This window comes from Hetaerina americana, unplaced genomic scaffold, assembly GCF_022747635.1.
Source record: "Hetaerina americana unplaced genomic scaffold, ioHetAmer1.1.p SCAF_263, whole genome shotgun sequence".
Classification (NCBI taxonomy): domain Eukaryota; kingdom Metazoa; phylum Arthropoda; class Insecta; order Odonata; family Calopterygidae; genus Hetaerina; species Hetaerina americana.
The window spans coordinates 186238-198597 of NW_027286834.1; the positions used below are offsets into that span (position 1 = coordinate 186238).

The window sequence follows — 12360 nt, forward strand, 5'->3', positions numbered from 1 at the left end:
GAATCAACATGTTCGCATTAAAAAAAATTGAAAAAACTGATGAAATAAAAATTCCGGGACTAGTGCCGCCCCCTGGGAGCTGCCACCCTTTGCCATGGCATAGTGGGCGTACTGGTAAATACGCACCTGGTAATATGCCCGTTCAGATGACATCCCTACAGCTTCAGCGATTTCTCGCACTTTCAGCCGGCCATCCTTCATGACCATTTTATGCACTTTTGTAATAATTCCTTGGGAAAAGGGCACATTTTGGCTGACCACTATGCGGGTTATCATCGAAGCTGCCCCAACCACACTTTAATTCGTTTGTCCACTTGGCAACAGTTGAAAAAGAAGGAGCTGAGTCCCCCAGAGTGTGCTGAAAGTCAGCATGAATTTCTTTTTGCTTTCATACCTTTCTTTGCCAAGTATATAATCACTGTTCCAATCTCAATTTTTTCCATCTTCACAAATTACTATGTGGGAAGAAAAACAGATGGGTGTCCGCACCACAGATCTCTTTCCGGAGCACTGATGTGCCACATGTTTACTCTTAAAGGATTACCTATTGCTTTGTGGGAAACTCGATGTGCTAGTGCTGACATCTAGTGGTGATTCTGAGAACCTTTCAGACTACCCTTGCACCCGCAAATCAACAACCCTGATCCTTAAAGATCAAATGTTTAAATAAAGGAACTTTAGCAAAGTTCCTTTTGCTTTTTACACTCTTTCCCAAAAATAAGTGGAATACTTTGGGGGGAAAATGTAATTGCAGGTACAAGTTCAAATCACTAAAATTTGTCAAAACAGCATTCAGGTGCATCAAACACTGATACCAGTGTCGATGCCAGACGCGGTATGCTTTCCAGGAGGGGACTTTGTTCAGGCACCTCATCAGGCCCTCTTTGACAATATCCAGTATTCTAAGACGGTTGTCTTTCAATCTCCTTTTTATTATTCTTGGGAACAGAAAGAAGTTGGGCGGTGCCACATCAGGGCTGAAGGTCACTTTCGTGGCGATCCAAGAGTTCATGTGAGATTGTCACAGTAGCAGCCCTTCTGATCTTCCGCCAGCACCTTGGGGACGATCTTAGCACGCACCTTTCTCATGGTTTTGAACCTTCTCTAGGAATGCAACGCACTGTGGTTTTTGGAATATCGCACTCCTCTGCTAACATTCTGACACTCGGGCATCGATTGGAATTGAGTATCTCTCTTCCTTTTTGTATATATTCATCGCACTCTGCCGGCGATGGACTTCAAGGGCATTCCTTGTCATTAACCTCCTCTCTACTTTCCTGGAACATCCTGTGCCAGTAGAAAACCAGTCCTCGGGACATTGCTTCATCTCCCAAACCCGATTTCCCAAGATAAACACAAAATTTTATTGTGTACCATTGTTTTATGGAACGTGACATCGTGAATTCTTGACGAAACCCTCCCACATGGGTCCAGTCAAGCAGTGATCTGCACGCTGTAACGGCCCACAGGCAACTGTTGAGGGTCACGTTGCTTTCCCAAGAACTCTCCACGTCAGCAGGAAAAAGAACATTCTACTTAATTTTGGGATAGACGATGGATAACTTCATATTTTTTTAGCTAATAGTCCTTTCTATCATAATAGCAAAATGCTCTCCTTGACAGAAATGTCTAATATCTCGCTTCGCAAAATCCCAGAGATACCTCGATAGCACAGCTTTTACTGTGATTGGAATTGTTTTGTTGATTGTGCTCTTAAATCAGATTTTAGGTCATGATATGGAAAAGATGATTTTTGTCTTAAAAACATGAAAATGTCAGGGAATTTTGAAGTCTAAAATAAGTAGCAACTCTGTATGTGCAGTTTAATAAATGTGAAGAAGTAGTATCTAACTAGTGTACTTCTATGTGTAAGCACCTCCATGAAGTCTGAAGATACTTATTTATTGAGTTTCATCTATTTTATCGTCCTAAGTCAGTGTCCATTTATTTGTCTAATGATGCTTCCTATGCCAAAGCTCATAGATTCTGGGTCAACTCTACCTCTCATTCGGCTTCTATACAATAGTTTGGTTTAGCCCCTTAGGGTTCAACTAGAAAATACAACCATTACTTGAGGTAATTTTTCTACTATTTTTCCCCAATTCTGTCTCTTATGAGGGTGAGTGGAAAAATTCTCGGTCTGACAGTCAAAGACTGCAATTTTCAGTTAAAAAATGATTTTATTAATGACATAATCTACCTTGACTTCAACACACTTGGTCCAGGATTTTCCAATATCATTATTCCTTTCCAGAAGTGAGAGTCTTGAAGGCCGTGAAAATATCCATCTACGGCCCTCACAACCTCTTCATATGATGCAAGGAGCTTCTCAGAAACAAATTTCTTCAAGTTTAGGAACAGATGCAAGTTTGAGGGTGCTAAATCAGAAGAATAGGGTGAGATGGCCAAACAAATCGCATCCCATAGCCAATAGTTTTCCCATCACCAATGAACATTTGTGAGCGGGTGCGTCCTGGTGAAAGATGATTTTTTCTCCTTCAAGCCAGGCCTCTTCTTGCAAATTTTGGCATTCAGCTGGTGAAGAAGGTTGGAGGAATATTCACCTCTAATTTCTTTGCCTGTTTCAAGGTAATCAATGAACAGGATCTCTTTGGCTTCCTAAAACACACTGGCCATAACCTTTGCGGCAGTTACGATTGGCTTTCTTTGGTGCCGAACCACCGGCTTCCACCCACTCCTTCGACCGATGGTTCATTTGTGGTGCGTAGTGGTGGTCCCATCCATGATGAAAAATCGCCGCATTAAATCGATCAGTTCCCTCTTGAATCGTCCTAACATTGCGGCGAAAATCATTTGCGCATTTGCTTGTGATCGGCATCCAGCAAATGCAGTACTCACCTTGGGTATAGCTTCCCTATTTATTTGTGCAAGATGTTTGCAATGTTTCTTGTGATCGACATCCCCACGGCCTCGGCTATTTCAATCACCTTCACTTGCCTCTCGTCCATCGCGCTCTTGTGCACCGTTTCGATGGTCTCCAGTGTGGTTGTGGTTTTTGGCCATCCTTGACACGTGGGTCATCGTCGAGGGAAATGCAACCACATTCAAAGTCAGCTGCCCACCTTCTAACAGTTGATTTGATTGAAGAAGCAGAATCCCTGTGCACTTTTGTCAACTTGGGATGAATTTCCTCATGGGGTTGATCCATCCAAAACGAAGCATTTCCTGACCGCACCATATTCAAGTTTTTCCATTTAAGCGGAAAACACGAAAGACATCCACTGCAACAATAGGTGTAAACAAACTACTCGAGAGAACAAGGTGGAAGTTGTCGTATGAACTAATGACACGGGCACCCAGGCAGGAATGATGATGAATTGATTGGAACGCCATATCTGTGCCAGGCCGAGAACTTTTCACCTTACCATTTGCACTCCAATTTACACATGCCTTCTCAAAAGTTGTATACATTACAATGAATATATCAAAGCATTAAAAAATTACTTGATTTTCATTACTTATTCATTTACTATTGTAATCATCAATACTTAATTTTTCAAAGTTCACAGAAAGTAGTTTCCATCCCTCCTTTTTTCAATATGATATCTTCGCACATTGCTCACCATCTTTATTGTTTCCTCAGACATTGTCTCTGGATTATCTTTTAATGATTTAGCTTGCTGAAGTTGTTATTGTATGTCATTTAACCATCAACTGCAAATTTTTGTTGAAGGAAAATGCATTCATTTTGAAGTTTTGATTGCTTTGACCTTGCTGCTTCCATAGCTTTCTTTCCCTGTGAAATAGTGTCAACTTTGTCAAGCCAATCATGTTTTGTGTGCCACCAAAGAGGTCATTCAACTGAGGCCTGGAAGCTGACACAAAGAATATGATGACAAATTTGCCGTTAAGTATGTGTGAATCAAATATTCTCTGATTGATACTCGTCTGTTGTCTGAAAAATTTCAACAATGGTATTTCATTGGCTATTTTGCATCTAGATTGAGCGGGAATGGGTGTGGGATATTAAATTCAATGAGCGTTATAAATTTGCTCATTTTTGGTGCTTCGGAAGGCTGCATTAACCAGGCCAGGAATTAGCCAATTTGCCAGGCATAATTTTGAGCTGGGGTAATCCTATATTTTTCTGAATGGGAAAGGACAAGACCCTGCTGGAACCCCTGGAAACTCTGGAATAGGAAGTGCCGTCTGTTTTTTGAACCCTTCAGCTAACAAGGGATGTACATGCAGTGATCCTTATTCAATGAAGTTCTTATGCCCCTGGAAAGGATTTTTAACCTTTTTTATTTTGATGTTTTGGGGGTTTTTTACTAATGCAAATTTACGTATGTCTGTAGAAAACAAAATTCAATGGAATACTGGTGAGGAGCGAGAAGTTTGGGAGGAGGAACAGCGGCGCTTGGATCGAGAGTGGTATTCCATGGATGAAGGCCACGATGACACACACAACCCATTTGCAGGCATCAGTGAGGATTACACGCGGAAAAAGGAAGAGCAGCTAGAGCAACGGAAGAAGAAAAGAATGTCTGCGCAGCAGAGGCAAATCAACAAGGTTACAAAATAATTTTTATCCTTGGTTGTTATTTGGAGCGTATTTATTTGTTTGAGATTTTAGGCTCTCTTGAACAGCAATCTCATCACTGAAGTATTTGGCTGGCAAATATGCTTGTGTTTTATTTATGGTAGAGTGGTCATTTTGATTCAATTAGAACACTTAGTAGTAAATGTCGGGATAGTGCATATTTTTCCAATTTTTGGTATTTTCTTGGGATGTAATCTCTCCGTGTTAGATAATTTGTTTTAAATACATACTTGGTAGAATCTTAGTTGTCTTGATTCTTTTTCAGGCTTCCCTTGTCTTAACTCTTTCCTCAGACCAAGGCAGCATTGATTTTGTTTTCCACAACCTTGTATTGAATTTGAAAAGAATTTAATATATTATGTATAAATGAGTAGTTTGTTTGAAATATTCCTGTTGTTATGTGGATGCAATGAATATTATAAACACCAATATTACTTATAGAAGTAGTACTGATCTCAAAGCTATTTGTTGTTCGGAAAAGTAAATAAATAAATGAACGGGGTTGTTCAATGAAGTGTGTCCATAAATTTTTTAAAATTGTATAATTTATTGTGCAAAAATATAATTTTGTATTATGTTATTAGCTTAATATGTAATGTATATGTGGTGCAAGTTTCATAGATTTGACTCTTGTTATGCATCAGTGGCAGCGGTTGGAAATAGAAGCAAGCTCTTGACCTATCGCAGTGATGGAGGTAATGCATGGTGGTGGGTAGAATTTTTGCCCTGGCCTTAATAAGCCTCTGATAAGGCCTATGCGATTCTGTGTGTTTAAGAATGTGCTTCCCTGCAGTGCAGCCAGCATACAGGTTAAAAATGTTTCATCCAGAATTTTCGGCTAAGTCCTTCCAAAATTAATTTTGTCCTCACAATCAATGGAATTGTGTGGAAATTGTAAAAGTGACATAAATAATAATGTTTATTGGTTCCTCTGAGTCATTTTTGTAGCAAGTATGGAATGCATCTCATTGTATGTTAATATTCCTTGGAGACATCACAAAGTGGATATTACAGAGTCAGCATGTATCTCAAAATGAATAAACAAGTAACTGTACAGAGTAAATACCCAAAACAGGATGAGGGAGCAGTGACCGAGTATTTTCATTGAGTTATATATGAAGAAAATAAATCATCCTTGAGAAAGGGAGATGAACTCATCAACTTTTCAGCATTGATGATCACAAAGGAATTGATATAGTTAAGACTTGAATTACAAAAACTAACCTATTTCCCTTAATTTTCTTGGTAGTCCTTTCAAGAATGTCACACTAGCACATCCAGGGTTCTTAGCAAACATGGATGAGTTGTGAGCAGTCATTCTCAAGTTATCGCAACTTCTTGTGCTCTACCTGTGTACATCATCGCTGGTTTTCAGAGTAAGCATGGCTTTGTTTTTCTGCAAAGAGATTGTAGTATGGAATGCATACAAACAGGGAAGAGTTAGAATGCTGAGTCTTTGAAAGTACGTTCTACAACTGCTCATCCTTGGAACTTTTCCTAGGATTCTCCCTGCATATTTTTGTACTGTAAAGAGGTGCATGAAATGATACGAGTGATAATACTAGGTTATCAGATGGTATGGAAGAGGCAGGAAGATAATTCATAGTTAAAAATGCCACTAGAGTAAACTAAACACAATTGGAGGGAATCGACTATTCTCTTCAATCCTTTTCTCAGTTTTAATTGTTTGAAAAGTAATTTCCTGTTGATGTTTGAGCACAATAAATTGGGCTTTGCCATTTTTTTGCTCTGAGGCCCTGAAGTAAGGAATATCAAAGGTGATATTATTCATGTTAATATTGATCGCATCAAGTAACACCTAGTTGAGTGAAGGGCTGGAAGGCAGCGCCCCTGAGGCATTTGTGGTGAGTCAGTAAGGTGCCTCCCTAATGCTGCCTTTGTCGAGTGACATTCCATTTCTGTTGCAGGACAATGAACTGTGGGAGCGCAACAGAATGCTCACCAGTGGAGTCGTTCAGTCTGTTGACGTGGGCGATGAAGATTTTGAGGAAGAAAATGAAGCACGTGTCCACTTATTGGTTCACAACATTGTTCCTCCATTCTTGGATGGGCGCATTGTCTTCACAAAGCAGCCGGAACCAGTTGTGCCTGTTAAGGTAAGAGTCCCAAATTAAACGATTCTTTTCGGCTCGAGGCCATGAATTTATCTGGCATTGAAAACGGGCCGCAAGCACATCTGCCATCTCATAAAAAAGCATCTCATCATGCATGCTCCTCTCATCATCTTCGCAGGATCCCACCTCGGATATGGCCATTGTTGCCAGGAAAGGTTCCGCACTTGTTCGAGCTTTCCGTGAACAAAAGGAAAGGAGGAAAGCCCAGAAAAAACACTGGGAGCTGTCTGGAACTACAATAGGAAATATTATGGGAGTTAAGAAAACAGAAGAAAAGGTATGTACTGACAGAAATAATGGGATCCTAGATTGCAAATATCCCACGTAATTGGTAACTGACAATTCCTTATGCTTAAATTTTGCATAATTTATGAGATATTCCAAAGCAAAATGGAAGAGGAGGGGGTTGTGTGGATCAGGGCAGTGGTATATAATGTCATATTATTCTTTTCTTGGATGAAACACAACGTTAAAATGTGATTGTTCAAATCTTCGTAGCTGAGCGGGGCACTTACTTCAGAGCACACTCCCCTCTGTGGATTTTTCCTCCTGTCACCGGGATCTCTTTATATCCCCATTGTGTTCGTCATATCCATGAACATCTTTACCTACAGAGTGAAAACTAATGCTTTTGGAGTTTGAACCAGAGTGAAAAATGTAATGTGTAATTGACAGGTCAATTTACAATTGAGGTGGGACATTGTTTTGTGCCATGAGAGTTTGTATCTTGTTTGAATCATACTACATGAGTACATATCTATGAAATCTCTATCTGAGTATGTACACGCTTACATACAGTGGAGCATTGTGCAATGAGGATAATTTGACCTGCAACCTTTCTCGTAAAGGAAAACATTCGTTTAGTGAAACGACTTTTCTCATACACATTAATGTAAAATACAGTAGTGTGTTCCATGCCAACAAAACTAAATTATGTGCAAGGTTTATCTTAAGAAAATTTTATGTACACTTGTTAGAATTGTGGATCATGTTCACCTTTTCTTCTATGGTGGAATGAAGCAACTGAGAATATGAACTTGATTTGTGAAAACATAAAAGAATCAGAATTAATAGTTTATTATAAATGGTACAAAACGGATAGCTTTTTACTAGACAGTTGTCTGGAGACCTTTGTTTTTGCTGATGCTTAGTAGTTTTGTAAAAATGTGGCTCAGAATTATCATTAAATAAATTTCTGGCGTAGAATTGTCATTAAATAAATTTCTGGTGTGGGCAATTAGGGCGATGCAACAGTTTCCCGTGATCTTTATGCCAAATTCAGCCTTTTCTTGTGGACTTAACACATCTTGGAAATTCATGAAGTTTCTCAATGGTAAGCAAGCAGGGGTTTAACTTTCAAATCGCAGCATGCATCGGCACAAAATAGCAGTGTTTGACGGCCTTTCATTGGCTTGTGGCCAGGCTATGTATACTCTTCTACTGTTACTGGCGCAAACATACGTTTGCTTCAGCTTCAGGAATGCTCATATGCTCCTCCGTCAAATTTTGCCTGATCTCTGGAATGGTGGCAAATCTTTTTCCTTTGTATGGGGTCTATAGTTTGGGGAATAGGAGAAAGTCACTAGGTGCCATGTCTGGTGAGTAGGGTGGGTGGGTAAGGTAGTGTGGATCAGGGCAGTGGTATATAATGTCATATTAAACCCACGAGTTCTGTCGTGAAATATTAAATCCTTATTGTAGAAGTGTAAAGTTTCTTTTTTACCCTCATCATACTGCTATGTTGGTTACATGGATCAGTATTTCAATCCTAGGATTGGTTTACTGCAGCCCATATTTTTACATTCCACTATACCTGAACGCAAGGCAAGGCTGCATGCATATTCTAGGGAAAATATAATATGCTGGGGTTTCCCATTGCCTACGGCATCGTAATACTGCGGCTGATACCGTGCCTGATTGTGAAACTGCTGCCTTTCACCATGGGCTTTCACCAGGGTGGCTTTCTTTTAGCAGGAGTCCATTTTTCTCGTTGTTGCCTCGTTCCAAAATATCATTGTTGTGTTTTTTCTGTCAATGCGTGGTTGTCTTGTTTCGAAATACCGTTATGGCCACGGGGATTAAATCAGCGACCTTTGTCTTCACAGGCTGATATGCTTCCTCTGGTCTACCCCCTCCCCCCAAAATGGTAGTTAGGTTGATCATTTTCTAAGTTAATGAGTAATAGAGTAATTGTAACTCGATTCATTTTGAAAAGTAAAATTGAGATGTTTGAATAGTTATTCTTTTCATCATGAGGCCATATAATTTTTTTTAGTTGTTGAATAATCTGTCCAATTATATCAGAAAATTTAAAAGAACAACATCTATAATAAAAAATCAATTAACACAATGGAGATTGGAAGGAGCATGTAAATATTTTGAGTTTGTATGAAATCATAATTTGCAGAAATATCTTCGTATCTTTATGTACTCTAGGATGAAAAAGTTAATGACAAAGATGAAACTGACTATAAAACTGACCAAAAGTTTGCTCAACATATGAAAAATCCTTCAGAAGCATCAAGTGACTTTGCCAGGAAAAAGACAATGCTTCAACAAAGAAGGTACCTTCCTGTATTTGCTGTCAGACAAGAGGTGAGTTTATCTATTGCATTTGATATCTTAAATGTTTGTTGCTCTTGGTCAACTGGCTTAATATGAATATATGATTCAATTATCCATAGTTGATGTGAATGAAAATTAAATGCATGCATATCTTTATTGCATTCAATTCTGAGGTACTCCAGAAAAATCTCCTTTTAAAAAATTAAATTATTAATTGAATTTTTGGCTTTGTCTGTATTTTTCCGGGCAGTTGTTGAATGTTATTCGCGAGAACAGTGTGGTCATCATTGTTGGTGAGACTGGTTCAGGAAAGACTACTCAACTAACTCAGTATCTTCATGAAGATGGATATAGTAAGTTTGGGATGATTGGCTGTACTCAGCCGAGAAGAGTAGCTGCCATGTCTGTTGCGAAACGTGTCTCCGATGAAATGGGAACATCTCTGGGAGAGGAAGTCGGATATGCTATTCGTTTTGAGGACTGCACATCTGAGGTACCTTATGCTGTTATCTTAATTTGGGAGCAACTTCATTTAAAGACATTAAGCTGTCAATGTGTTGGAACGTACGTTAATGGGATCTGTTTAATATCAAGTTATAAAATGCAGAGAAAATTAACTCCTTAATTGAAATATGGGAAAAGTGAGACCTGATGTTTGTCTGTCTATGTTGAAAGAATGCCATGAAAAATACTGTAGGAGTTGCTCATTCTAATACTTATGTTTATTTTCATTTGTGTATATATATATATATATATTCTACATACACATCCAATCAAATATTTTTCATTTGAATGAATTTTCTTCTCTAGGATTGTGATTGGAATGTTATTGGTAACGATAATGATGTTTATTTGTTTCAAGAAGGCATGTTTGGGACATGTATGGGACACGTCACATTGATTGTAGATATTCCAGACAGATACAATAGAAATGCGATTGGAGTTGTGAGTACAAGTGATACAGTCACAGAAAAAATAAGAGAACAACCATAAACAAGGGCAGTAACTGTGTACGTGAGAATTAAATTATATCTCAAAAGAGAGAGACATGAATTCATCCACAGTGGAGGATTGATGTTCGCATAGGAACTGATCAAGTTTAGATTTAAATGACAAACAAAGTTTTATGGCCCTTAGTTTTTCAGTAATGATTCTAGGAATTTGACACCAGCATAGTAAAGGTTCTTAGTAAACATTGCCAAGTTCTGGGCAGTTATCCTGAAGTCATTACACCCCCTTGTACTGTGCCTATGTACATCAGCACTTGTTATCAAATTGAATATGGCTTTGTTTTGCTGTGCAATGATAATAGTATGGGAAATATACATGCAGGGAATGGTTTATATTTTGAATTTTATAAAGCGAGCAGTACAACTGCTCGCCCTTGGAACTTTACCTAGGATTCTCACTGCCCATTTTTGCAGCCTAAAGAGGTGCATGAAATGATATGAGAGTCCCGACATGGCAGTTGTATATTTCAGTCAACTCTGAATGAATGCATAAGGGGATTGAGATGGTGCGGTGGCTAACGTTCTGGCTTCCCACCCTGAGGGCGCGGGTTCAAATCCCGGCGGTGTTGAATGTTTTTCAGGGGTATCTCGATCCCTACTTGAGGTGCTTTGTGGAGGGCACTTGCAGTTGGTACGCCGTCCGTCGGATGGGACGTAAAGCTGCGGACCCCTTGGCGCCTTTCGTAAAGAGTAGGCTAATGCCGACGCCGGGTTTCTCTCCACCCTTCATCCTTTCCTGTCCATCCCCTATGGCACAAATGACCTTAGCTGTCGGTCGCCTCCCCTCAAAACTACTACTACTATGAATGCATAATAAACTGAGAGAGCCATACCATCATCTGCCAGGGTCACAATTTCTCCCAGGAGGTAACAACCCGTGGCAACTTCAGAGCTAATTTTATGAGTTTCCCAGGATTTTCTCATGTATATGCATCCCTAAGAATTTTGTCACAGTAGAAGACATAAGGAAGGACCCATTAATCCTCAAAAGTGGGTGGACTATAATTTTCTTTTGTGGGCATGAAATTGGATAAATGTAGTTTTCTCATTTTTCATGAATACCAAATTATCTTCACACCATTTATTCATACTGTCAATGTTACTCTGAACTACTTCATGGCTTGGATTCTTGAAGGCAGGTTAGGTGAGTTGTATCATCTGCATACATATACAATGACCCATTAATACAATAATAATGGAGGTTTTTAATGTATAGAAAGAAAAGTAGGGGACCCAGACTATATCCTTGTGGGACACCTCTCTCAATTATCAAGGGATTAAAGATTGCAAATGATTTTGATTCAGCTGAGTACAATTTAACTGTTTGTAGTCTTCCTGTTGGAAAAGATTTTATCTATTGGTTGTCTATCCCATGTATTCCATTTTCCACAAGTTGCATCAGTAGTAGTGCATGATGTACTTAGTGGAAAGCCTTTTTAAAGTCATAGGAAATACCAATTACAATATTCCTTTGGTCAAGTTCAAGTAGGATATCATGGATGAATTTATATGTTGCAGTTTCAGTTGATTTATTTTTTTCATGAATCCAAATTGAGAATCAGAAATAATATTGAGTGTATTTGAGAAGTATAACAATCTATTGTACATTACTTGTTCCAGAATCTTGGAGGAAACATATAGAATTGAAATAGGTCTATAATTATTCATGTGTTGTTAGTCATTTCCTTTGAAGACTGGGAATACTTAAGCCACCTTTTAATCTATGTGGGAAAATGACAAGATATAGATCCCCCCACCACACGCCCTTGCGGCGGCTTGCGGGGTATTAAGTAGATGTAGATGTAGATAGATTCATTGACGAAATGTGTATGGACTAGGACCATTGAAGAATGATCTGATTTACTGTCAATTTCTCCGTCATCTGCAGGATGAAGAAAGATAATTTTAGCATTTAGCAGCATTTCCTGTTGTAGTTCATGAGGCCTTAGTTGGTGAATTTTACTTTTCAGCAGTCTGGTTATGGAATTGAGAATATTTTCATGCGGTAGATTGGCAATATTATATTATTTGGTGGTAACAAGATGAGATACAACATCTATACTCAACAATTGCAATTTTGAGGGCT

At 38.9% G+C, this 12360-nt stretch overlaps 1 protein-coding gene across 1 annotated transcript in view; it reads left to right on the forward strand.

Annotated features, from left to right (window-relative positions):
- The window catches only part of LOC139689645 (pre-mRNA-splicing factor ATP-dependent RNA helicase PRP16-like), an 81370-nt gene that overhangs the window by 29538 nt on the left and 39472 nt on the right, over positions 1-12360 (forward strand). The window contains exons 7-11 of the mRNA XM_071586825.1: positions 4320-4534; positions 6493-6681; positions 6818-6976; positions 9136-9294; positions 9515-9757. Of these exons, the coding sequence (XP_071442926.1) occupies positions 4320-4534; positions 6493-6681; positions 6818-6976; positions 9136-9294; positions 9515-9757 (965 nt within the window). The remainder of the gene's footprint in view (positions 1-4319; positions 4535-6492; positions 6682-6817; positions 6977-9135; positions 9295-9514; positions 9758-12360) is intronic.